The sequence below is a fragment of the Vulpes lagopus genome, chromosome 7, assembly GCF_018345385.1.
Source record: "Vulpes lagopus strain Blue_001 chromosome 7, ASM1834538v1, whole genome shotgun sequence".
In the NCBI taxonomy this organism is placed as follows: Eukaryota; Metazoa; Chordata; class Mammalia; order Carnivora; family Canidae; genus Vulpes; species Vulpes lagopus.
In genome coordinates, this window is record NC_054830.1 from 77593680 (window position 1) to 77619620 (window position 25941).

At 43.6% G+C, this 25941-nt stretch overlaps 1 protein-coding gene across 1 annotated transcript; it reads right to left on the reverse strand.

The window, feature by feature from the left end:
* Window positions 1-824: 824 nt before the first annotated feature.
* ANP32B (acidic nuclear phosphoprotein 32 family member B) lies at window positions 825-25603 on the reverse strand. The gene is made up of 7 exons (XM_041764287.1): window positions 25330-25603; window positions 15432-15581; window positions 11811-11933; window positions 6293-6482; window positions 3721-3845; window positions 2229-2298; window positions 825-1274 (listed from the first exon to the last, which is right to left on the reverse strand). Exons 1-7 carry the CDS (start codon window positions 25381-25383, stop codon window positions 1207-1209), a joined length of 780 nt encoding a protein of 259 aa, XP_041620221.1. The 5' UTR covers window positions 25384-25603; the 3' UTR covers window positions 825-1206.
* Between the last annotated feature and the right edge of the window lie 338 nt (window positions 25604-25941).

Genomic DNA, 25941 nt, shown 5'->3' on the forward strand with positions numbered 1-25941 from the left:
AGAACATCTTACCCCTCCCCCAAATCCCCTTAAGAATAGAGAAAATTTCCATCTTCTGGAAAAGCCGAGCTGACCTTGGGCAGTGCCTACCCGCTTCCTTGGCAAGGCTTTTCACATGTCATTCCTCCTTAGCACGCCTGTCTTGATAACAAACCATACTCTGTTCACTTGTCAGTCAAACCCTACATGTTTCAGCCTTGATGCAAAGCCCATTTTTTTCTTCAGACCTTCCTGTCATGGAGGGTCACAGACCATCAGTGCTACAAGAGACTTCAGAAGCCATTTGGTCACACCCCCTCAATTTTACAGATTGGGAGGTGATGCAGAGGTCAACACAAGGTCACACAGGAAATCAGTGGCAGAGGCAGAATTAGAATTAGGATCTCCCAGAAACCAGTGTTAATGTTTTTCCTTTATACTGTCCTATTTTTTCTTAATTCATCTATTACTTTAGTCTAACAATTTTCCTGGCTTTCAGGGGCTCTACAGCACGGAATTTCAAACGTTTTAAAAAGCCTACTCCCACAGTAGAGAAAGGAGGAGAATCAGATTTAAGTGTCCAAAGATCCTACATACTTGTGCATTTCCCCTCAACAACCATTAATATAAAAATGTCATAGAAACCAGTTCTTTAGTGTTTTCACATGAGCTTACAATTAAAGTCTAATTTAAAAATGTAAGCATACAACTAGGCTTTACCAAAGAGGAACGTGTTTATTTCACTTAAATTCTTAAAAATACTTTTTTGGCAGTTGACACATAAAATGTCCTAATGTAAAAAAATTTCATTAAAAAGAAAAGAAAAGCATGAAAAAACAGACCCAAAATGTTAAGATTTTATTTACAAAGCTTCTTTGTTGTACAGAAAGTAAAAATGCTGTTACAGTCTCGGTGTAACTGGAAGCCACAGATGGCTGGCTCACCAATCACAACTCTCCACGCTACAGCAAGTCTGACACGAAAACCTAACAACGCTTACAATTTTGTGGGGTGAAGTCCCCAAGCTTGGTGGTGAATTTCCAAGAGGGGCTAAATAGAGGAAGGTGGAATGTCACAGGAACTATTCTTTGGCTCTTTGGGTGGGTGGGTGTCCTGGGGTTTGTATCACAGCTACCTTTTTTTTTTTTTTTTTTAAACAGCTACCAAATCCATATGAGCAGTCCAACCAATACTGAACAGTTCTTTCTTTGCAAGTTATTTGGGGTTTTAATCATCTTCTCCTTCATCGTCTGTTTCTCTCTTCCTCTTTTCACCTTTCCCACTTTCTTCCTCCTCTGCACAACAACAAAAATTCACTTTGAGACAACTGGAAAGGTATTTGCCTAAGTTACTGCTAACAGAGGTAACAACAATGAACTTCTGATGGTTGGGAGACTTAAAAAATTGTAATCTTGATTAGATTGGAGGTTGCCGATTTTAAGAGGTATTAACTAAAAAAGCATAGAGACCATTGAACGAAAGTCAAAATGCACCGTAGCATCTCAAATGATAGCAAAGTTAACCCAGTTTTCTCCATTTTAATTTGCTGTCTTTAAGTTGACTCAAATTGTAGCAAATGAATATTAACTCAAAAGGTTTTTTCCCCAACTAGTAAAAATTCATGGCTATGTCAATGAAATTACCTAAACTGCAGGATGTTCCAAAAAGCTCCCTGAAGGCAGGTACTGAACCCTACCTTCAGTGCAAATTTAGTTCAATGCGTGGCACAGAGAACAGACGCTGAGAAAGCAGGAACCAATGGAAAGCAAAGCAAATAATCTGGTACTCTAAAACCCGCCCAGGTGTGAGAATCTATACTTCCAATGAGTAATAAATAAATAGAGGTTTCACTGGTTTTACCTGTGGTAGGGAACTTAAGAAATAACAGTAATAAAGTTGTAAAGGTGCTATTTATACATTCTGCAAAAGTTATGATCTAGTTATTTTAGACTTTAGTGAAAGAATTCCAAAACCAGAAATCTCATATCTGGAAGTAACCCAAATGATGGGGTCTAAGAACATACTCCAAGTGTGGGACTGTGGGTGGCCTCCCACCTGCACAGAGGCATTATCAGTCACTGAAGAGCAGGAAATCTGGGCCAGCATAGGTGCACTGACAGTGCTACATAAGCCACTGTGAAAGCCACCAGGGCAAAGAGAATTTTTTGTTCTCTGTAGTTTCACAATCTAAATTAACATTTTCTTGTGTTTTTAACTGAGGAGGACCTAAGTGCGTACATCATACCCACCTTCATCTTCATCTTCATCCTCATCGTCTTCATCTTCATCAACCTCTCCATCATGTCCAAATTCTTCTTCCTAAAGAATAGTAAACAGCTCTATTAGCTTAATTTGCCAAGGTGAGAAGTACAGAGAAAAAGATGATTTGCCAAAAAATTTAACAATTCATCAAGGAGAAAACTTTTAATATTATCTTTATCTAATGTCCTGAAATCTGTTCATTTTTCTGAATAAGCTTAAATTAAGATTTTCTTTTTTTTTTTTTAATTTTTATTTATTTATGACAGTCACAGAGAGAGAGAGAGAGAGAGAGAGAGAGAGAGAGAGAGGCAGAGACACAGGCAGAGGGAGAAGCAGGCTCCATGCACCGGAAGCCCGACGTGGGACTCGATCCCGGGTCTCCAGGATCGCGCCCTGGGCCAAAGGCAGGCGCCAAACCGCTGCGCCACCCAGGGATCCCCAAATTAAGATTTTCTTTAAAAACTGCTTTTCAGGGTCATCTGGGTGGCTGAGCTGGTGAAGTGTCTGCCTTCAGCTTAGGTCATCTCAGGGTCCAGGGAATCAAGCCCCATATCTGGTTTTGTGCTCAGTAGGAAACTTGCTTCCTCCCTCTCCTCGTCCCCCCCACCCCACTTGTGCTGTCAAATAGATAAATTAAAAACAAAAAACTGCTTTTCAGAAGTAAGCATTTTGTCAGACATGTTTAATTAGCATACTATTTATAATGGATAATTCGAGAAGTGATTTTAAAATCTTGAATTTCAAAACAGAATTTCTATATTCCCATTCTTACAAAAAGATTCTTTTAGGAACTTGATTTATTACCTGTGAGATTACACAAACTGCTCAGCCTTAGTTTTTTCCGACTACAAAGCAATGTGCTTTTTGATGATATCTTATTTTCTTTGCCTGTTCAGACAATTTCCTTGAGGTTTGTCAAAATCAAATCACTCCTTTCTCCTGTCCTTCTACGGCATTCAGCTCCTCATAGATATTGTATCACTGGGTGGCCCATAAACTAGACTACTTGCTCTTTCAAGGCAGGACCACGTTGTTTAACTCTGTGTCCTCAACTCTTTAAAACAGCAGGCATAAGATGTATTTACTGAATTAAGCTGAACATACGAGAACAAGTTCAGGCTTGGTAAACATACCCTTCCCTTCAACACAACCAAGGGACAGACATACCACCAGTTCTCAACATTTCCAGTTTTCTCACCCTATGGAAATGACACTACACTCAATTCATTACTTCTTTCCAATAAGTTAAAAGGTCAAAACTTTACCTGCAGAGCCAAGTACCATGTCTAATTAGCACCCTGTAAGCACTCTACTTAGAATTTACTAAAAGGTGGACAAAAAGGAAACCAATCAGACTGTTATTAGTCTATTTACAAGTTTACTATTTTCATCAGAAGCCTTTACTTTTTCTTAAAAAAAAAAACTTCCACATTTTCAACTACAAATAGGAAACAGAGCTGCAAACACATTTGCACCAACCTCTCCACTGACTTCGTCTTCATCCTCTTCCCCTTCTACATCTTCATCTTCATCTTCATCCTCTTCATCATCAAACTCTTCCTCCTCACCATCCTCATCTTCCTCATCCTCCTCATCTTCTCCTTCTGCAAGTCCAAAGGAATTCATTAAGTAACCCTGAAGGCACACCTGGTAAAGTGCCAGGGCGCTTTCAGTTGGTAGCCGGACAAATGTTGAGCTACATCAATGCCTGGGAAACCCAGGCACTGCACTTGTCCCTGTCCTCCCAGCTGGTTGCAACTCAGTCCCTTCGTCCACCAGGGTCCCTTTACATCTGGAGGCCAAGAGTACTGATGGACTAGCTGTGCACTGCAACAGTTCCTGATGAAAGGGTAGAATCTCTGGAATTTGCTTCAAGATAAGGAAAGGGGGCGTCGGTAGGGGTTGGGCACGTATAAAACCAGTAATTGTTGAAGCTCAACGATGAGAACATGAAAGTTAATTTTACATTATTTCTATCTTTGTCTGAAATTTTCCACAGCAAAAAGTTACCACACCCCCTACCCACCAAATAAATGACAAAGAGCTCCTTCTCTGAGGTAAGGGTACTGCCACAAAGCCACAAAGCCACAAGCCAGAGGGGGAACCTGACAAACAGTGGTAAGCAGCCTGTGATGGGAGGGTCAGAGTGGGTGGAGAAAGGGGCTGGCTGTGTCACCTGCACCCATGTCTCTACTCCACCTCCTGGTGCAGAGCCAGAGACAAGCAGTTCTTACCTCTCCTGCTCTGGGAGCCTGCAGTGCTGCCCTGCTTCCTAGCCTCTGCGCATTCTTCCCTTTCTTCTCCCTTGGCTAACACGGATTCAAACCTTTGGTTCTCAGCTTAACGTCACTTCCTCAGGCAGACTTGCCAGGTCTCCTAATATGCTCTCACATGAGCACCTGACACTTCTCCATTATCACAGGCTTTACTCACTTGTGCTTATGTAACATTTCTCAGTAGACCGTAAACACCAAGAGGACATGCGCCATGTCTGGGTTTTCTTTTCAAAATTATATTCCATGGTGCTTGGCACATAAAAAATGCTCAAATTTGTTGCCTGACTGAGCTGCTCTCCACCCTCCAAGGAATTTCCTTACAGGCTCCTGCATACATGGCCATTCAACCTGTTTAAGGCAAGCTTAAATAGATAAAAGAGTGTTTTCGGGAATAACTGAGAACCTTCAGTGAAGGGAGTAAGTGATGTGAACATCTGAAACAAATTGAGACATCCTAGTCTGTGTCCACTTTACCATCCTACATCCCATCATTTTTTACCACCTCAAATCTGCCATAAATCTGCAAAGATGCTGCCAGAGTATTACACCTTAACTGCACCCAAGCTGCCTAATGTTTTCCTCAACTTTTCTTGACCATTTGGTTTTTTTTATCTTTAAAGAAAAGACAATTAAAATAATGTCTCTGCCTCTCTCTATGTCTATCATAAATAAATTTTTAAAAATCTTAAAAAAAAATACAGCAAGACCATAAAGTCCAGCAACATCAGGAATGTTAGGAGTAACTTTTCTTCATGCTGACTTATGTGAAAGCTGATCACTCTGCTTCCTTTAAGCCACTGGAGAGGCAAGAAACTCTTTATCTGAGTGGCTCAGAGACAGTGAGTCATGGTGCAAGGAAAAAGCACAAGCCCATCAGTAAAGAAAGCTATTTTATTTACATTTGGCTCTAACAGACAGATCCCTAGTTATCTATGAAGTGCTCGGCCTTGTGAATAAAGATGAAAAAGACCGTTCCTACCCAAGAGGAACATAGCATAGTTGAAAGAGACAAGGATAACAGAGAGTGAAAGACGACGAAAGAGGTAAGCAAGGAGGTGCTTTCACACACAGGAACCTAACCTACTAGCTTCTGGGCACTGGGACATGCGATCTGGAAGTGTTGACAAAGCAGAGTTTCTAAGAATTAAGTCAGACAGTAACCAAGAAAAGGGAGCAACGAACATGGCAGGGAGACACAAGATGACAGTCCTTTTAGTAAACTGTAAAACTACAAATATTTCAGTGTGTTAGGGCACACAGCCTCCAAAATCAAGACTAATTAACTAACCATTTTTATGTGGAATCATTTGAAGGCTTCAATGTTCTAAGAATTTATTAAAATTAAACAGAGGTCCTAGCTCCAAATTTAATGGAAATGCCTACACGCATGGATATTATTTTTTTCAATGACAAAAACATTCAATAGCTTTATCATGACTTTTTTTTTTTTAAGAGGAAAGTTTCTTTATTTTTTAATTTTTTATTTATTTATGATAGTCAGAGAGAGAGAGAGAGAGAGAGAGAGAGAGAGAGAGGCAGAGACACAGGCAGAGGGGGAGAGAGAGAGAGAGAGAGAGAGAGAGAGAGAGGCAGAGACACAGGCAGAGGGAGAAGCAGGCTCCATGCACCGGGAGCCTGATGTGGGATTCGATCCCAGGTCTCCAGGATCACACCCTGGGCCAAAGGCAGGCGCTAAACCGCTGCGCCACCCAGGGATCCCTATCATGACCTTTGATAGGCAGAAATTAAGTTCACTGGATGTTACACCGACTCACCTTCATCCTCCTCTTCTTCATCCACACCATCCACTTCGGCATCTGAGTCAGGGGCTTCCCGATCCTCTCGGTCATAGCCATCCAGGTAGGTCAGTTGGGGCAGGAGCTTGAAGACACTCTCTCGGTAGTCATTCAGATTAGTAACCTCACAGTTAAACAAATCCAGGCTTTTCAGGTATTCCAACTTTTTCTGAAGAAAAGGATCAAGAAACATACTTTCTAAATCAAAGGAACACCAGCAACAAAACCCATCTCCTGAAGATGTAAAATTCTAGGCACTGTATTCATTTAGCTGCTACCAACTCAGCTTTAGACACAGGAAAACATTTCAAGTCCTTTGCAAACTTTATAGTAGACCACTAGATTTAGCTTATACAATCTACCTTCTGCATTTACCTTCTCAGAGAACTATCCTTTTCCAGCAATATTAGTAAGTAGTTTTAAGAAAAATGAATTTGGAAAATACCAAACTGGATCTTTTCACAATATGAGACAAATCAAACAGAGTTTTAATAAATTTAGTTCAAAACTAAGTTTTAACATTCAAGTAATCAAATGGCCAAAAGAACTGGTCTTCAATGCTCTGGGGTGGCCAGATGGGGGAAAAAAATTCATTCAATTAATCAATTCAATCTTGAGGTACTTGAGATTTCTATTCAAAGACATAGGTGTGAAACACTAGAGAATGGCATATAATAAAGTAAGAAGTGTAGTGATACAGTTATTCTCCAGGAAGAGAGGATTGGTACAGACTGGGGAAAAGGAAGGGGCATGCAGAGTTGAAACTTCAGAAGGAGACAAACAATACTCTTTTTAAATTTGGGACCTTTCTGATGTAAAACTCTTCTGATTTTACCATACCCTGAAATTTTGCCGCAATACCTCATTTGTTTAGAACTTTGGTTTAATCTATCTAAAATACAAAACACAACATAGTTGAGATCTGAAAGCTTGGGCTGAGGAAAGTTTTCTGAGTAACAAAGTGGATAAGAAAATGTCCATGTATTTTACTCAGATTCATTTGCTTTTACAACCACGTACTAGTATTTCAATCAAACTCTAGTAAGTTGTCACTAAGGGTGAAGGGAGACATTGGGAGGACAGAGATAGTAGTATATTACAAGCAAGTAGGAGAGAGCAGCAGGAAGTAACAGCAGACCCTCTTAGGAAAAAGAGGGGCAAGTGCTTAAAAAAGCAAACATAAAACATCAATATGTAGCCTGGTGCCCTCTAGAAAAAGGTCAATGAGCCTGGAGGGCATATAGCTTCATAAATGTCACTTTTAAGGGTTCTGAATCAGGAGAAAAGGCTTGGTATTCAAGTCTTGAGATATCAAGACTGAAACAAAAAATTAAGAGGCTCTCCACATGAAGTAAGTCGCAAAAAAATAATTGTTTAAAGGCTTTGATGCTTTACTGGGAAAACTATTTTAACATTCATAAGGACCCAGGAAGAAATGCAGATGAAAAAAACCTTGCCTTCAGGATTGAGGTATCTTAGTGATTATAAAGAGTTACAAAATGATTTAAAAATCTTCACCCTAAAGCAAGGCTTGACAAAATATAATTGGCCCATCCTGGTCCACTGCCTGTTTTTGTAAAGTAAGTTTTATTGTAACATAGCCACTTCATTTGTTTATGTGCTCCGTAGAATATCTTGCCCTAGAATATTGGCAGCACTGACAGACTGTATGGTCTATAAAGCCTATAGGATCTTATCATCTGGCCCTGTAGAAGAAGGGCTGTTGACCCCTGCACTTAGAGGATCTCCATCTTCCTGGTCAAAGAAGAGGTTCCCACCACTTGTTTTATTTTCACTGAGCAGCCCTTGGGAACAGAGAGGCAGGCAGGGAACACAGAGCAGGGTTATGGCAACAGGCAAATGCACTCCTCAAAACACCAATGTACAATGATCCAAGAGTTTGTGGATCAAATAATGTGCTTATGTAAGTTAGTCTCCTGAGGTCTTAAGAAAGCTGTCCCCAGCCCTTCTAATCACAGGGAGAGCTGCTTTTATGTTGTGTTGCTTTCAGATTAGTTCCCTACTGGGCAGGCCCTGACCTCCAGCTGCCCAGGTAGGCCTTCTTGCCAAAGAGGGAAAAAATGTTGAAACACCACCCCAGACAACTAGCTGGCACACTGGGAACTCTTTTCTCTTCCCAAAAAGGTTGACTCTATACCAGCTAAAATATGACCACAAGTAAATTTAGGCAGCTTTCCCGAAGTCTAAAAATTCTTCACTCAAGGGAATGAGCCATTTACTTCTCAAAATTATTCCCTAGGAATGGATGCACAAAAATGCATACAACCCCCGATCCTTCAAGCTTTACAGTGCCTCAGGCCCCTCCTATAGTTCCAGGCCACAGGGCCTCCAATGCCCACCTATTTTTGAAACTCCACGAATCTGTGACATTTTTGGCTACCTCTTGAGGAAAGGACCCATTATGAATAATTCAAACATGCCAAACAGTTTGCTAGAAAACGAAGTGAAAGCAAATAAACAACAAAATTCCAAGTAATTGTAGTACTCTAGAATTGTTTATAGTAATAAAATTGTGCTTTAAGGCCCAAAATATACTACCCACAGATTATTAGGATCCCAATGTAATGTGTAAATACTGCTTTAAAAAAAAAAAGAAAAAAAAAATCAAAACCAAAAACACCCCCAAAAATCAGAATTCTACCATACCAGAAATTTGGCCTAAAACTAATAGGCTAGCCATAATAAACATTAAACATTTTATTAACAATAATTTTGCTTGCCTTCTTAGAATTTAGAAGGGCTTTGGGGGATGGTTTGGATGGCCCAGGTCTCTTAAAAAAGGTGTCCAAGGAAGTTTGAATTGATGCCTTCTTTGTCTCTCGATTAATGTCCCTGTAGCAAGCAGAGGCATTCACATCATTGCATTGACTTTAAGAACTGGGCTCAAAGTAGACGGTGTTCAAAATGTACGTGGTTAATGAGGATGAGGATGGTGTTGTTCCCACTGAAGAATACTTTCAGAAGACAAAATGGACCCAACATTCCCCCCACTTCACCTTCTCCTACAGTTTTATTTTATTCCAAGAGACAACTTCAGGAGACCTACCTAACACTCTCAGGCACCTGAACAGTAAGTTCAGGAGAACGGTGGGAGCTCAGGCTTTTCTAGATGGCCCTGGGTATGCAGCATTGTGGCTATGTCACTGGCTAGCTAAGTGTGTGACTCTGGACAAGGGATTCAGACTCTCCCAAGCCTCAGCTTCCTCGTGAGTAAAATGAGGGCCATGTTATTTCTTTTCTCTTTGTAGAAATGTTTTTTGAGGATTACTAATGAAACAGAATACATAAAGCATCTACTACAGTGTATGGTACACAGCAGATCCTCCAAAACTGGTAAATACAACAATGATTATTTCCCATTCTCACTGTCCTGGGGGACCAAGACTTTCACAGCTACCAAAGAGCTCTCATACATCATGGACCAGGTCAGGAATGCCCAAGGAAACAACTCCCATACAACGTTTGCTTCTGCTCTGCCTCTGTGCGCTAGGACACTGACAAAGGCTTCTGGGTAAAGCATCAAAGAAGACTTGAGTTGCCATGAGAATTAGGCAACAGGCCAGTGATCCCACATGGGAAGGTACTGCATGACACTCTGTTCAGGAAAAAAGGGGTTGTTAGGCTCACGGTGACCCTGAATCAATAGGCCTACCATTGATATCTAAACAATAAAGAAAGGCTCAAAGTAGCCTGTCTAACTGGGAGACACCAGCACTTAATTTAGTGCTCCTTTTGGAATTTCCAGTTTAATGTCAATTTGGGTATGGAATACATATGTAGGTAAAAGAACAGGTCCCAAAAGCAGTGGAAAGAATGGTAGAGTTGGATTTGAATCTCAACTTTATAATTTTTTCTGTGGCCACTGAGTAATTATTTAAGCTCTCTGAACTTGGTTTCCTCATCTCTAAAAAGGGGACAGTCTGGGTTATAGGAGTATACAATTGGCAAATGTTAATGTCCTTAAAAACAGCAAAACTCAAATGTTTACTTAAACATTGGAAACAAGGATTGGTTTAGAGGAAAAGAACTAGCAAAAAAGGAAGGAGCCCAAGTATCCGGATGTACCTATAATCCAAAAAAGGGGCAAATACAAGATGCAAAGTTGAGAGACTCCCAGAATTCGAGAAATAGGAGCTAAAATGTAGCCCACTTAATGAAATATATAAATAAAGGGACTTGATAAAAGGCAATTTAACCTACATTGGAGCAGAGCCTTAATTATTGATTGGGGGTAAAGATGCTATAGTTCTGGCAGGAAATCCTCTTTGTTAAAAGAAGTCACAAATTAACTCTATCTTCCCTTGAAATATCAACAGCATTCTGTACAAGTTAGGTGAAATCCAGATATTTTAATGTACTGTGACATCAGAATAGATATAGTAGAAAAAATGCCTATCCTCTTGGGTTTTGCTCTTCTGGACCCTGAGACAGTTCCTATCTGCTTGTATAACCCTCTCCCAATATGTTTACAAGATGAATTAAATGGAAACACTGACTTTATATATACGTAAAAACAGAGAAAACCCATAGGCTTCCTTGGATAGTATGAAACAAGTTGGGAGTTCCATTCGCCTTATCAAAATGGAATTCGGTCTCAATGCCAAATTTACAGAATGTCACATTTAGAGAAATCAGTCACTTAACAATCTTGAATTCATAGTACTTTCCAGGTGGCAGCTACACAGAAGAGCCTGTGAAGCTGCTCCATACCTTATATTAACCTCTCCATCCAGCTCTTTTCTGCCCTACAGCTTACACGTGGACTGTACCCCCATTAGCACAGGCTTCCCAACTTATAAATTAAGTTAAGCACATTACTTTATTTTAGTCTCAGAATTCCTAAGAAAGGCAGAGCTTATTATCCTCCCTGCTTCATAAGTGAGGAAACTGAGGCCCAGAGAGAAGAAGCAATTTGCCCAAGGTCACACAGTAAGCCTGTAACCCAACTGGCACTTAACTTTTTATAGCTTATCCCAGTAGGAAGACTAAGGATTCTGGGGTTCCCATGCAAACTTAAGGCAACAGTGATCTAGCTGGGGCACAAGATCAATCGGAAGACCTAAACTTATTGGAGCTGTCCTTGGACTATAATTCATATATGATTATAATTCATCTATAATTCAGATATGCCATCCAGTATGAATAGCTTTTTCTATAAAAGTATAGAATTGCCTGGCCAGTTTGAGGGGGAAAAAAATAAGATAAATGTTTAAGTCTTTGGTGAATATATGAAACTTAAAAAGGAAAAAAAAAAAGAAAAGAATTCCCCTTTGAAGGAAACCACTACAGTATCAGGCAGGGAGAGCAAAGCCACAGGAACACGTAACTAGAGATGCCCTGATCTTTAAAATTTCTACAAGTATTATAATAACAACCACCTTCTTGATTATTATTTCCAAACATTTCCCTCACTATAAAGAAATATGAAAATGAAAATGACCAATAAGCCCTGGTTTCCAAGTTATTACTTACTTACCAAAGGTTCCAAGGTGCTGATATCTTTCAGTTTATTTCCACTTAAGTTTAAATGTGTAAGATTTGGAAGTTTTTCTGCTAACATGTCCAGACCTCCAAAGATTCTATTGTCACTGAGCTCAAGCTGCAAGAGAATATACAACATACAAATACACACAGAGAAACACATCATTAAGGCATTGTAAGTAGCAAATCTAGCTCTTAAATACTTATCAAGATCAAATAAACTCTGTTCCTATTAGGGCATGTTTGTTCATTTCGTTTGATTAAATCCAGATAAGTAGTCTACAGGTCCTAAGAACATTTTAGGAGAGGAGGAGAAACAGGATGGATAAGAAGAGCTTCATTTCCTTAACCAGCTGCTAATTATAATAGTTTGCTCAAGATCTGGCCCCTAACATCAGTGAATCCATTTTCTAACCTAAAAAGTGGGTCAAAGCAAATTAGAATTCTTTGAGAAGTTCCAATAGTCTATACCTGCCAGGAAGGGTAAATGGTCTGTGCATTCTAAGCAGCTTATCCCGCGTGCCAAGCAAAGCTCACTATGCCCACTTGAAACCTAATCTGGTTCTGTAGAGTTGACACATCGTAAGGTTCTATACCTGGAAACCACCCGGGAGTGTCGCTCTGAAGGCTATAGGAGTGGCATGGGTCCCAAAACAAGCCCTTAAAGAAGCTCCATGACCTCAGGAAACTGAGTGGGGCAATAGCTTCAGGGTTGCTGAAACCAACTCCCCGGAGGGGGCCACTTCTTGCAAAAAGCCGGCACTAGCCTTTATAAGAACCTACTCTAATTTCTTAGCGGCAGGTCAAGTAGCACAGTAAGTGGTGTGCCAATGAAGGAATGAGACTTCACCATGGAATTCGAATCTGAAGTGAAAGAAATTGGAGCCTGGAAAAATTAGACAGTTGAGAGCATATAATTCAAGCTCTTCATTTTGCAGATGAGAAAACTCAGGCCGCACAACTGGTTTCAATTCTCTAGTTTAAGTACCAGCACAATGGCAACCGCATCTAACTCTTACACAGGCCGTAAGTGCGGGGCACTGTTTGAAGCACTTGAAATATATGAGCTTATCGGCTCTTGCGATAACCCTGTAGAGTAGATAGAATTATTATCTGCATTTACGGATGAGGAAAATGAACTATAACTCTATAACCTACCCTAGATCACACAGTTGCAGAGTGACCAGTTACAGTTACAGAGTGACCAAGGACTTGAAGCCAGGCAGGCTAGCTTCAAAAGAATTCACCCTTCCCACTATGCTATGTACTTGGAATAGCATGAAAATTTCATGTAATTTTTAGTCTTTGGTATGCAGTGAAATGAACTACATGATGCAAAACAGAAGCACTTTTAAAAACTTGAATATTTGTTGAAAGAATGAGTTTAAAAAACTCAGGTCTCCTACTTAAGGTGTTACTAAATATTTCAGAGGAAATGCATCATTTCACAACATTTTTTCCTTCCCATAGCATATTCCAAATTATCTAGTCCCATTCTAGATTTATAAATACAAGTCTAGGGGGCACCTGGGTGGCTCAGTCGGTTAAGTGTATGCCTTTGGCTCAGATCATGGTCCCAGAATCGAGTCCTGAAGTGGGCCCCCTTCTCAGGAGGGAGTCTGCTTTTCCCTCTCCCGATGCCCCGCCCCTCCCTCTGCTCAGGCTCACGCTAATAAATAATCCTTATTAAAAAAAAAAAAAAAATACGAGTCTATAATCAACAAAGACTCCCGTTTTAGCTTTCTTGAGATTTTAGTAAATTAAAACAGAAACAGAGACCACTTCCCTTGGTTGGTTAGAATATCACACATATGTAATATTCGTATCCTTTCAACATGAGTAGAGATAAAAGGCAATCTGCCGAAGCACTTAGTGGCATTGTGAAATGAAATCGTATGTGTAAATTTAGGAAACCTGTGACATTTACACACCAAAATTTCATTCAGAAACTGTTTCTTATTAAAAAACAATCTGTGCTCAGGGTAGGAAAAAAGTTTGTATCAGTTGTGAGCATGTCTTATCTGCCTTTTAAGTCTGATTTGTAGATCACTCCTCCCTAACTCTACAAGTGATTAACAAGACTTCAGAAGGATTTGATAAAGCCTCTATATAGAGGGTCACTGATCCACTTCTCCTCTGAATAAGTCTGATAGTACACAGACCACAGCAAATCAAGGAAATCTATCAGGATACTAGGAAAACAGAACACAAAATACACAGTAGGATCATACTAGCATCAAGTTTATGCAGATACAAGCTAGAAAGTCATCCGTTGTTTAAAGTCAACTGTTGTTTAATGGGCTAATCAGAGCTCCCGGTGTCACAAATAACCCATGTAAATATAAACGGATTACACCTGAACCTCTAAAGTAGCTGCTTAGCAGAAAGGAATAATTTATCAATTTAAAATATAACAGGATTATTCTTTCTGATAGGAAGCTAAGTTACCTGAAACTCATAAGGACTGCCTGAGCATTTCTTGCCTAAATAAGGCAAATAAGTAAAAACAGCTTATCGTTTTTAATTCATGTACTTAACCCAAAACAATTTCCTCTCAGGACTTAAGCAAGCTACTGGAACAGCCTACCTGCATTTTGCCTAAATCTGATTATAGATTTCTATGTATACCTTTGGATAAAAGTTTTGCTTAAATTCCCTAAGAAAGGGAATATCAAAACAGTAGAAAAGTTTGCAATACTTACACATATTTTTTATTATGTAATAGAAAAGGCATTCATTTAGGAAACAGGAGATAAGGGTTCTAGTTTTTGCTACAGTACTAACCTCTTTTGTAGGTTGCTTTAGGCAAATTACCGTACCTTTCTGCATCTATTACTGTGCCTATAAAATAAGGGATAAGGCTGGAAGAGCAAAGCTTCTTCCAGTTTTAGCATTCTGGAGCTTCGAGACAGTTACAAGTACAAGGAGATGAGAAAACATTTTTCTTGAGTGTTTTTTAAAATTGGCAGTTGGAGAGGGGCAGGTGGATAGTAATTGGTTTATAATTAGACCAATAAAGTGCTAACAATGAGCCATCAGCTAAGATAGGGAAATACAGCAGCTTTGTTACAATGAATTCTTGCAGTCACAATACATTTTAACTTTCTAGTCATTTAAAATTACACAATGGGTCTGAATTATCATAGACTACAAATCTGCAAATTCTTTATTGAAACTCACCCTTAATCAACAAACATAAAACATGGAGAGTGAGAGACACCTGCAGTTCCTAAACCAGAGCATACTAAAGGAGAAAACCTAGCTAACATTATAAACAATGTATAGCAATCAATAAGTAATAGCTTATTCACAAAAAAATTCTTCATAACCACTATTTATTGAGCATACATGCATTATTTCTAAACATCACAGCAATTCTGTAAGGTTGGGTGGTATCACCAGTTTATGGGTGAGGAAACTGAGCCTTAGAGAGATTAAGTAACCTGCATAAGATCACCCATCAGAGAACTGGTGAGGCTGGAATTCAATCCCAGGTATGCCCGGGTCCAAAGGCTATGTGTTTTCTGCTACACTAACTTCTTCCTTAGGGGTAAAATCATGTATGTTTCCCTTCTCAGAATGTTCTCTCATTTATTGCTCAAGAAAAAGTACTTACCTTTTTCAATTTAGGTAGTTTGGGGAGATTTGAAACGGAAATCAAGCCTACATTTATTAAACTGAGGAACTCTAAGTTCACAAATTCAGCTGTTAAGCCCTCAATTTTCCCATCATTTGATTTGCAATTATCCAGGACAAGTTCTCGAACCTATGGATGACAATGGGGAAAAAAAGAAAAAGACAAACTTTCAAAAACATACATAAAACAAAGAACATAGCAAAAACTACAATCATAAACATCCAGCAAAAACACCCACATACAGGGACAGTCTCTACTTAGACCTAGATCACAGTTATAAATAAATGAAAAATGATAAAGCCTTTAGTAACAATACACTAATAGATACCAAGGGTAGAATGTTACACCAAGGTATAAATAAAGATTTAAACTCTTTACTTCCCAGAGACAGAACTACAATCCTTAAAATAAGTGAAGAAACTATATCCTCCTATTTTTTCCCAAACCTGTTAAAGCCCAAGAGGCAGCTTTAACTATAAATGCAGAGAAGCTTCCCCCATCCCCCAACCCTGCGCTGAGTCTCCCTTAAGGCCCAGGGGACTGACACAAGGAAAAGAGGAAATCTTTACTTTTCCTATCAAATCCCTAAGAGATTTTTGGCAACATGTTTCTGCACTATACATTTCCACTTGTGGTTTTATTAATCTTTACTAAGATTCTCTTGACAATTAGAAAGGGTCAAGATGCAAGAGGCCTTAACTCAAAGATCAATTTGGGTTACATGTGAGAAAGGTATTTTCAGGAAAGAAAACTATTAGACATTAAATTAGGTTCCCTTTTCAGGCCATAAAATCTCTTTGTGGGTCCTGAAATTCAGACTTCCAATCCATTCAAGGCAATCACATCTGAAGATTTTATTTATTTTTATTTATTATTTTAAAGTTCTACACTCAGCATGGGGCTTGAACTCCCAACCCCCAGATGGAGTCACATGTTTTACAGACTGAGCCTGCCAGGTACCCCATGATTTTAAATACTGATTTTTTTTTTTAAAGATTTTATCTTATTTATTCATGACAGAGAGGCAGAGACATAGGCAGAGAAGAGAAGCAGGCTCCTCACAGGCAGCCTGACGCAAGACTCGATCCCCAGACTGGGATCATGCCCTGAACGGAAGGTAGATACTCAACCGCTGAGCCACCCAGGCATCCCTAAATACTAATTAATAAACAATCTACTGCGTGAGTAACTACCATAATAATACCTACTTCCATTCTTGTTCTGTGGTTGACTCTGAAACTTCCAACTTTTAAGCACATTTTGGTCACTTAACAGTGATGCAAATTAGCTTTAACGGCCAAAAGCACTCTTGCAGTCAATCTACCACACGAAGCAGCATTAATCAAGCATGTATATGGGAGATGCTCATATTTCTAAACTGAGACTATGAGCTAATAATACCTTCATCCTCCCATGTAAAATCCAAGGATACTACTCTAGTAATTGCTATCATTTATGGAGAACTTAGTATTCACACCACCACACCCTCCCCCCATTTACAGAGAAGGGAACAGATTTAGAGTCAGTGATACCCACAACACCACAACTTCTCACTTGCTTCTTTACTACTTCTCACTACCCTGTCTACTTCCTTCTCCTAAGCCTTGGTTTTAGTTAGGATGCATGTAGGCCAAATACATCCTTTACTTCATTCCAGGTTTCTTTACACCCCTCTGCCATTTTCCCCCTTTCTGGGGCAAACAGCACATCTGAAAGTTAAGGTGTCAAGTGAGAAGTGAGCTCTAGAAACAGATGCCTGACATCATATCCTGGCTCTGCCACTTACAACCTGTGTTACCTCAGAAAAGTCACTTAACCTCTCTGTGCCTCAGCTCTTTATCTGTGGAGGTAACAGTATCCACTGCGTGGAGCTGCAGAGCTACTGCAGGTGCAGTAGCACCTGAACCGTACTATATGCTAAAAAAGGAACCTCTGGGGAAAGGGAGAAGGGGAATGACAGGGACCTCTGCCGTTAATTCATATTTGTGCTGAGCTTTTCATAAGCATGTATTCCTTTTGTATTTAAAAAAAGAAAAAAGTAAAACCAACCAACCATAAAAATAAAGTCAACTGTGATTGCCCACACATCTAATACAGAAATTCAACTAAAATGTTCTCATTTGGTTTGGGGGATTTTCTATGATTTTATCTGACAGAGAATCCAAATTATTATACAGAATGACGCTAATATTCCAAAACCCAAGTAAAGAGGGATCAGAGTTAGCCATATTGCCTCCCAGCTCACTGGGTGAAATCACCTCTTGGATATTTCTTCCAACTGGTAAAATTCCACTCTAACTAGGGTCATCAAAAACTACCATAAAGATTCAAATGTGAGTTAAAACAGGTTTGCTGAACCAAACAGCAGAATAGGAATCAAGAGGAAGAAACTGGGAAGGAAAAAAGATGTCAAATGGTTCAAAACTGCAGGTTTAGTTGCTGGGTGTGGAAATGGAGGGGAACTGAGGTCTGGCTTAGAGAAATAGGAGCCATGTGGCTACATGGAAATGTGTAGGGAACAGCTTTCTGAGGGGCAGATGAAATGAATACCATGAGGGATACTTAGCTGAGGTTCCCTCGGGATGTTCGGGTGCAAGTATCCCCAGAAAACAGGATGTGGTCTGGAGTGCGGAGGAGGGTCGGCAGTTCTGTATTTGGTATAATCAGGGCAGAAACAAGAGTGGAAAGGATGGATTCCCTAAAAAGAGGACCAAGGACAGAACCTTGGGGAATGCACAAAGACGACTCGAGAAGAATTAAGGAGTGGTACCAATGGCGAAGCACTGGTTTCCAACACCTGTAAAGGCTTCTGAAATAAGGCACAAGAAGTTACTGAGAAAAGGACTGAAAAAATTAGAAAACAATTTCAAAGCCCATCAACACAGGACTCATTTCCAGGATACACTGTGGGACAAAAATATGCAGAATGGATGTTCTATTTATGTATAGACCACACATTCACTTTCTCATATGTACAGAAAATCTCTCAGGAAGAGAAAGTGAGTGGCTAGGAGACCTTCCTATATAGCCTTATTTAGCATTACAATGATGATAATATTAATCTATTAAAAGAATACACATTTTAAAAGTCACCACTAGACTTCAAGCTTTATGACAGACAAGGTCATGTCTGTTTTAGTCACCACTATACCAATATGAGAAAGAGCTTTCATAATTGTTCAATGATGAAAACTGGCCCTAGGCTTGTCAGAGTACTGCCTACAGGTTTCTGTCAGGATTGCAGGGGACTGAGCAGATGCAGCAATAGAAAGTTTGGATAAAAAGAGAACCACTTTCTGATCACAAGCATTATCAAATCAATAAGAAATACTTGTCACTTAGTATTTTGGTATATTAATTCAGTCTTTTTTTGTATATTTCAAACACAGGTGAGCTAAAACTATTAGTATACTCTAACTCCTAATATTTTTTAATGGCTAAAGAAATTAAGTATGTACATATAAATTAAAATCCTCCCTGTTGGAATGTATTTCCCATTTTCCCTTTTATAAATAATGCCATATCTTTTTATGTAAAATTTCCTCTGTAATCAGGATTCTTTCTCACAACCTATTGCTAGATGAAAAAATAGACATTTGAGTCTCTATTATTGAGTTCCAAGTTCTTTATTTAAATTAGCAACCAACCGTTCTGTTATTTGTGTGACCTTTCTTGATATGTGGAAATTTTAGGTATTTGCATTTATTTTTTTCTTGAGGATACGGTTTTAACCCTGACAAAAAAATAAGCAACCCCCAAGAAACATGGGACAAAAAAGACAAGCCATAAAAAAATACAGATTGTCACATTTAAAAAGTTGATGTTCACCTACAAAGATCATTCTACTCTTGTTGGAGGTAGGGAACTCCTCCTGTTGAGAAGGCCAGGATGGATACTGGTGCAGGTGGGTTTATAAGTGGAAGAGTAAGAGTTTGGGGAATGCACACCTGAGACCTTTATAAAGTTTCTCTATGAGTAGAAGATAACAATTTACTGGGATGAGATGGGCAGAGGATTGTATGGCTCAGCAGAGAAGGCATGCCCCTGGACTTCTCCAGGAAGACTGAAGTAGCAATAAAGTAACGTATATGTACCCCCAGAACAGAGTGCCAGAGGCACAGTAATAGGACAAGCCACTGGGGAATATGCAGAGAGCAGAGTAGGAATTACTGAAGAAAGCAGAGACCACAGGGTTCTACTTGAGGCTGTGCCCAGCCAGGGACAACAGGTCTGGAAAGCCAACACTCAACAGCCTTCTTCTAGCCCATCTAAACAAACATTATATGGTCTCATTCACTTGGGGAATATAAAAAAATACTGAAAGGGAATAAAGGGGAAAGGAGAAAACGTGAGTGGGAAAAATCAGAGAGGGAGACAGAACATGAGAGACTCCTAACTCTGAGAAATGAACAAGGGGTAGTAGAAAGGGAGGTAGGCGGGGGGTGGGGGGGTGGGGTGACTGGGTGACAGCACTGAGGGGGGCACTCGATGGGATGAGCACTGGGTATTATTCTAGATGTTGGCAAATTGAAGACCAATAAAAAATAAATTAAAATAAATAAATAAAATTCTTAATAGAAGTATAGTGAAAGGTCTGCTCTCAGGGAACTGTGTCAGCAGCATTTGAGTAAACTAAGCCTTCTCTGCCCTATTCCTTACTATGGAAGGACCCAGACTAGCTTGCAACGGCAAGAACTGTGGGCAGGGAGCTGGGGGGGGGGTGGGGTGGTGGTTAATAATCCCATAGCCTCCCAATCTAGACCCAGAGTAAATGAGAGATTCTAATCAAGAAAAAATGGTCCGTTTCTCCTTATGTTCCAAATCCTCCCAAAGCTACTATCTAAGGAGGTGAGGTTGGGCAGGCATTTGTACATTTGTGTGTACAAGTCAGGGAGCCATTTGTTCCAAGATAAAGTTAACTGGCCTTCTGCTTGAAGAAAGATAGTTTAACTTTAGAGACCAAATTTACTCATCCTTCATTTCCCAATTAAACTAGTTTTTAAAGCATGAATTCAAGATAAATACTTAAAAACTATTATTATTTCCCATTTAGCTCTTATTTTTGTTTTCTGCACCCATCAGAAAAGCAGTTCTATTTTCTACCACTTTGTAACTGAAAAATCTAACCTATACTGCAGTCAGGTTATGGTGATTGGTGTTAGGGGCCACAGAGAAAGAAAAAAAAAAAAAAATCAAGCAATTTTTCTTTCATCCTCTCCAATTTGCTCTCACTTCCTACTCCCCTGGCTACTCAAATCAATTTTATCTAACTGGCTGGAACTAGTTGGGTAATCTTCCCCAATTTTAACAGTTATAACTGCTGTAAAGGGGGCGGGAATGTATGGAGGAATTATAGACCATTCTGAGTTATCAATTCTTTTATTTAGAAGAGACCATAGACTATATACCTGAATGCCTAGGTAGAAATCTCAAACATGCACGCACCCCCATCCTATTTTATCTTTATCTGCTATTTTTGGCTTATCTGTACCTAATTTTTCCTCAATTTAGATATAATACTTATAAAATAAAAACAATTAGTTGCTATGCAACCAATGAGAAAATCCCATTGTGCTGAAAAAATTTTTAAAGATGTAAAGTAGGGGAAAGAGAAAAGTGTCTCCTAGGACTACTCTTTATTTATGGGTGAGGAGTGCCTGGTCTTTACACACAGCCCACCAGAGTCCCACAGAGGCATCCACTGAACCACAGGAACTGCCTGGCTTTCTAACTTTGAATGGAAAACTCGAACAGCAAACATCAAGTCTAGCTGTCCCTAGACAGCCTAAGTTGTTGAGGTTCTCACAATAGAGGGCCATGTTTGGTGCAATGGAAGGATGATAGCCTCGCATAAAGAACAGGTATTTTTCCCATTTTGGAATATAACTAAATTATATCTCACTATTCGGTCAGTATCTCATTTCACATCTGAAAATATCACCAATTTCTGTGGTATATATGGTATTTTCTAGCACTGCACAATTTGTTCTCAGTGAAGTAACTAACAGTATTTTGTATGAAATATTTCTTAACCTGGCCTATATTTTTAAACGGTGATCCCATTCTTTTCGTAGGTTTTTAAATGCCATCTTAGGCATTTTTCCACCATGAGAACACACCTGATATGAAGAGCTGTTTTGGGCTTGGAAAAAAACCTGAATTATACATTTGTTTGTAAGTCCCCTCTTAAATGTGCATACTTGTGTTTATTTTTATATTTTTTTAAAGATTTATTTTTATTTATGATGGGGGGGAGAGAGAGAGAGAGAGAGAGAGAGAGAGAGAGAGAGAGGCAGGCAGAGACACAGGCAGAGGGAGAAACAGGCTCCATGCCGGGAGCCTGAGGCAGGACTCGATCCCGGGACCCCAGGATCGCGCGCCCTGGGCCAAAGGCAGGCGCAAAACCGCTGAGCCACCCAGGGATCCCCCCCATACCTGTGTTTAAAGCAAGGAATAGGGACGCCTGGGTGGCTCAGCGGTTGAGCATCTGCCTTTGGCTCAGGCCGTGATCCTGGAGTCCTGGGACTGAGTCCCACGTCAGGCTCCCTGCATGGACCCTGCTTCTCCCTCTACTGGTGTCTCTGCCTCTCTCTCTCTGGGTCTCTCATGAATGAATAAAATCTTAAAACAAACAAAAAACAAAACAAGGAATAATGGGGATGCCTGGGTGGCTCAGCGGTTAAGCACCTGCCTTCAGCTCAGGGTGTGATCCTGAAGTCCCAGGATCGAATCCCACATCAGGTTCCCTGCATGGAGTCTGCTTCTCCCTCTGCCTATGTCTCTGCCTCTCTCTCTCTCTCTCATGAATAAACAAAATCTTTCAAAAAAATAAATAAAACAAGGAATAAGGATATAGTAATAGGTGGAATGAACCTATTATCTTAGTTTCCTATACCCTGACCAAGGAACACAAAAAAGGTAGAAGTGCTACCAGGGTCATCTTCAAACCTCAAAATAAAAACAAAAAAGCTACACATACACTCTCACACACACAATATAAGCCTACTGGTCCTAAGAAAAAAGAATTACAAAAAACACTTGTGATGAAACCTCTACCCTCCTCAGACACTTAGTTCTCACTTGATGGCATTAAAATCAACCACGGGATGCATGTATGCCTCCTGTCCATATTATAACTGTACATTCAGTGAAGAAAAGGTTTTCTCCTCCCAAATGATAAAAGTCTGCAAGATCTCAAGAGGCCAAGCCTATTCTCTCTACAGCTGGGGCCACAACATAAGGTGCCACGTGACTGAGTTTGGTTATAAAGGATTCTTCTTCCAAATTTCATTCGCCTCAAAGATGACTCTTGTGCAAAACCATGATTAACTTTTAGAATGTCCTTCAAAATCTACAGCATTTTTTCCCTGAAAGCCTTTGGTTTTAAGATCAAAGCTTTCCTCTCTTAAGAACCTAACTTTTGCTGTCTCAGTCTCCTCCTCAGGGTCCCTAGGGGAGGCTTTCTTTTCCTGTCCCCCAACCTTAGCAGGCTACCAAGACGCTCTCCAGGACCCCTCAAGTGTGCCCGTGCAAGAGGTACCACCGGGCTCTGAGGCTCCAGGATGGCAGAGGCTGCTATCTCGTTTACCCTGCTTTTCCAGGCCCTGCCATACTGCTGGTACTCAAATATTTATTTTATAAACCAGTGGATTGCTGTAGGCTAGCGCTGTCCAGTAACAGTAGCCACTAGTCACCTGCAGCTTTTGAGCACTTAAAACGTGGATGCTGCAACTGACAAACCGACTTTTAATGTAATGTTAATGAAACAATCACACGACTGACCTTGGGCAAGAGCGTAAGGCCAAAGTTGGTTACTTGAAAAGTTAACACCTGCCCCGGGCATTTACGTATTCTTCAAAATACACTGGTTACTCCGTGTGTGAAAAAAGTCCATGTCAGGGGAACATCAGCCCAGTCGTACTTCCCAAGAGGGAACAACACTGCCCTTACCGACTGCTTCACCAGTAACTTTAGTCTGCGCACAAAGAATTCAAATACTAGATTTTAAAGTGCTCCGGGGATCCACGCGCACGCGTTGGGGGGAAATCTCGGCTAAATGTACTCTCCGTCCTATGTTGGACTCGCAGCCACGGAGCAGCAATGCGAAGGCCTGAGACCAACAACTCCTCCAAACGAGAGCCCGGCTCGTCAAGTTTCAGGGAGCGAAAGCGGCTCAGACCGTCCAGGACCCGAGCACGTGGCCCACACAAAATGTCTGACTGTGGACGGAGGGGGCGGCCGTGGTCAACCCCCCGCCCCCCAGGCCCCGGGCGGCCACGAGGAGACGCCCACCCCTCGGGCCCTCCCCGGGCGCGCCGCGCGGCCCCGCCCCCCACTCGCGGGGACGCCCGGCGAACGCCGGCTGACGGGTCCCCGCGGGTCGGCCGCTCGCCCCCCACGGCTACCTGACGGCTCGAGGCGCGCCCCGCGCTCGGCCGCGGGCGGGGAGGTCGGCTTCCCGCTCGCCCGGGGCCCGGGTCTGGCCGGACACGGCCCCGCGCCCGGCCGCCGGGAGGGCAGGGGTGGGGAAGAAAGAGGCGATTCTCAAAGGCCCGCCCGCCGCTCACGCAGCCGCGGCGGCGAGGGCCGCCTCCCCGGAGCACGTGCGGGGGCAGAGGCCGCCGAGGCCGCGCGGCCCGCGAGCCCGGCCGAGGCCCGCCCGTCCCCGCGGCGCCTGGCCCGGGCGGAGGCGGCCGCCTGGCGTTGCCCTTTTAAGAAGGGGGGAGGGGGGACGGTAGCGCGCCCGAGAGGAGTCGAGTCGGAGGAGTCGCGGCTCCCGCCAGTGCGAGCCGAGCCCCGGCGAGGCGGGCGCCGAACCCGCCGCGGGCCGGCCTACGCGGCGGAGGGAGACGCGCGCCCGCCAACATGGCGCTGTGTCGGGCCGTGGCGCGCCCCGGCTGGCGCGAGGAGCCGCAGCCCGCCCACACCGAGGGGCCAGACTCCGGGCAGGGGCCCCGGGCTCCGCCGCCACGGCGCGGAGGGAAAGCGAAGCGGCTGCCGCCGCCGCCGCCGCCACGGCTGGCCTGGGCCGACCGGGGCCCCCGCGCCCCCCGCGCCCCGGGAGGCCGGCAGTGGGGAAGGCCCGGAGGGCGAGAGCGGAGCGACAGAAACGGGGGAGAAAGTTTTATTTTTAGGCTTGAAAAATGGCGGGAAGCGCGTCCTTTTTTCAAACTTGGCCTCGGGAGGGGCGGCGGTTGCGCCACCTCCGCCGCCGGCTCGCCCCTCCCCCGCCCGGCGCGCGCCAGGCCGCGCCCGCCCGAGCCCCCGGGCGCGCGAGGGGGCTCCTCGCCCCGCTGTGAGGCCGGCGGCCCGCCCGAGCCCCCACGGCCGCGGCCCTCGGCGCGGCCGGCGCCCACCGCCCGCCGCCCACCGCGAGGCCCGCCCGGGGGAGGCCCCGCCCCGCCCGAGCCCCTTCCCCGGCCGGCCCGGGGCGCGCGGAGCCCCGGCGGGCCCAGCCCCGGCCGGCCGCGCGGCTCCTCGGCAGGCGCGGCCTCCGCCCGGCGGCGCATCCCGGGAGGCTGCAAACATGGCTCCCAGCGTTACACAACCCCTCCTCCCGCCCTCGCCGCCGGCCGCACGCACACGCGCTCCTCGGGAGCGGACCCCGGCGGGCGAGGAGCTCGAAGTTTGCCGTCCCCCAGCCCACCGCCTTCCCCGGACGGCCGCGGGGCCCCGCGGGCGCCAAAGAGTTAATCCCCGCGCGCTCGCTCCCCCCTCCACGCCCGCCCGCCCGCCCGCCCGCCTTCCCCGTCCGAGCCCGCGAGCTGCGCCCTTCCCCGAGCCGGGGCCGGCGAACCCGCGGCCCGGGCCCCGCAGGTGGCCACCATTACATGCAAGTCATGGGGGGGAGAGGGCGCCCGACGGGGGCTGTGCTTACAGCGGCCGGGGTCCGGTTCCTCAGCTCCAGGTGGATCCTCCTCTTCATGTCCATGTTCCCCTCTTCCCCCCTCTTCAAACTTAACTTTCCGCGGCGGGGGCGGAGGGGGGAGAGGCGTCCCGGCCTGCGCAGCGAGGGCCGTCGGAAGGGTCTGCTGGCGGCGGCGGCGGGCGGCGCGGTCCCGGGCGGCGGGCGGCGGCGGCGTGCGGGCTGGCGAGCGGAGCCCCCGGAGCCAAGTTACTCACGGGAGCGGAGAGAAACCATGGAGGGAAAAGGGGGCTGGAGCGCAGCGCTGGTCTCACTACCGCCGCCCCCGGCCGCGGCCCCGCACTGCGCTTAAACCGGCGACGCGGCGCGGGCGGCTGCTCGGCTCCACTCGGCCCCGCGCGGCGCTGCTCGGCTCGGCATCCGCGGCTGCACCAAGGACGGGGCGGGGAGACGCGCGGCGGGAGGGGAGGGGAGGGGCGGAGGCGGGGGGGCGGGGGGAGGCGCAGCCCCGGGGACCCGAGCGGTTTCCTCCCTCCCTCCCTCCCTGCCTCCCTCCCTCCGACTGCACGTGGGGTGGCTGATGTAAGACCTTGCTCGGGGGCTTCCCCGCCCGCCGCCGGGCGG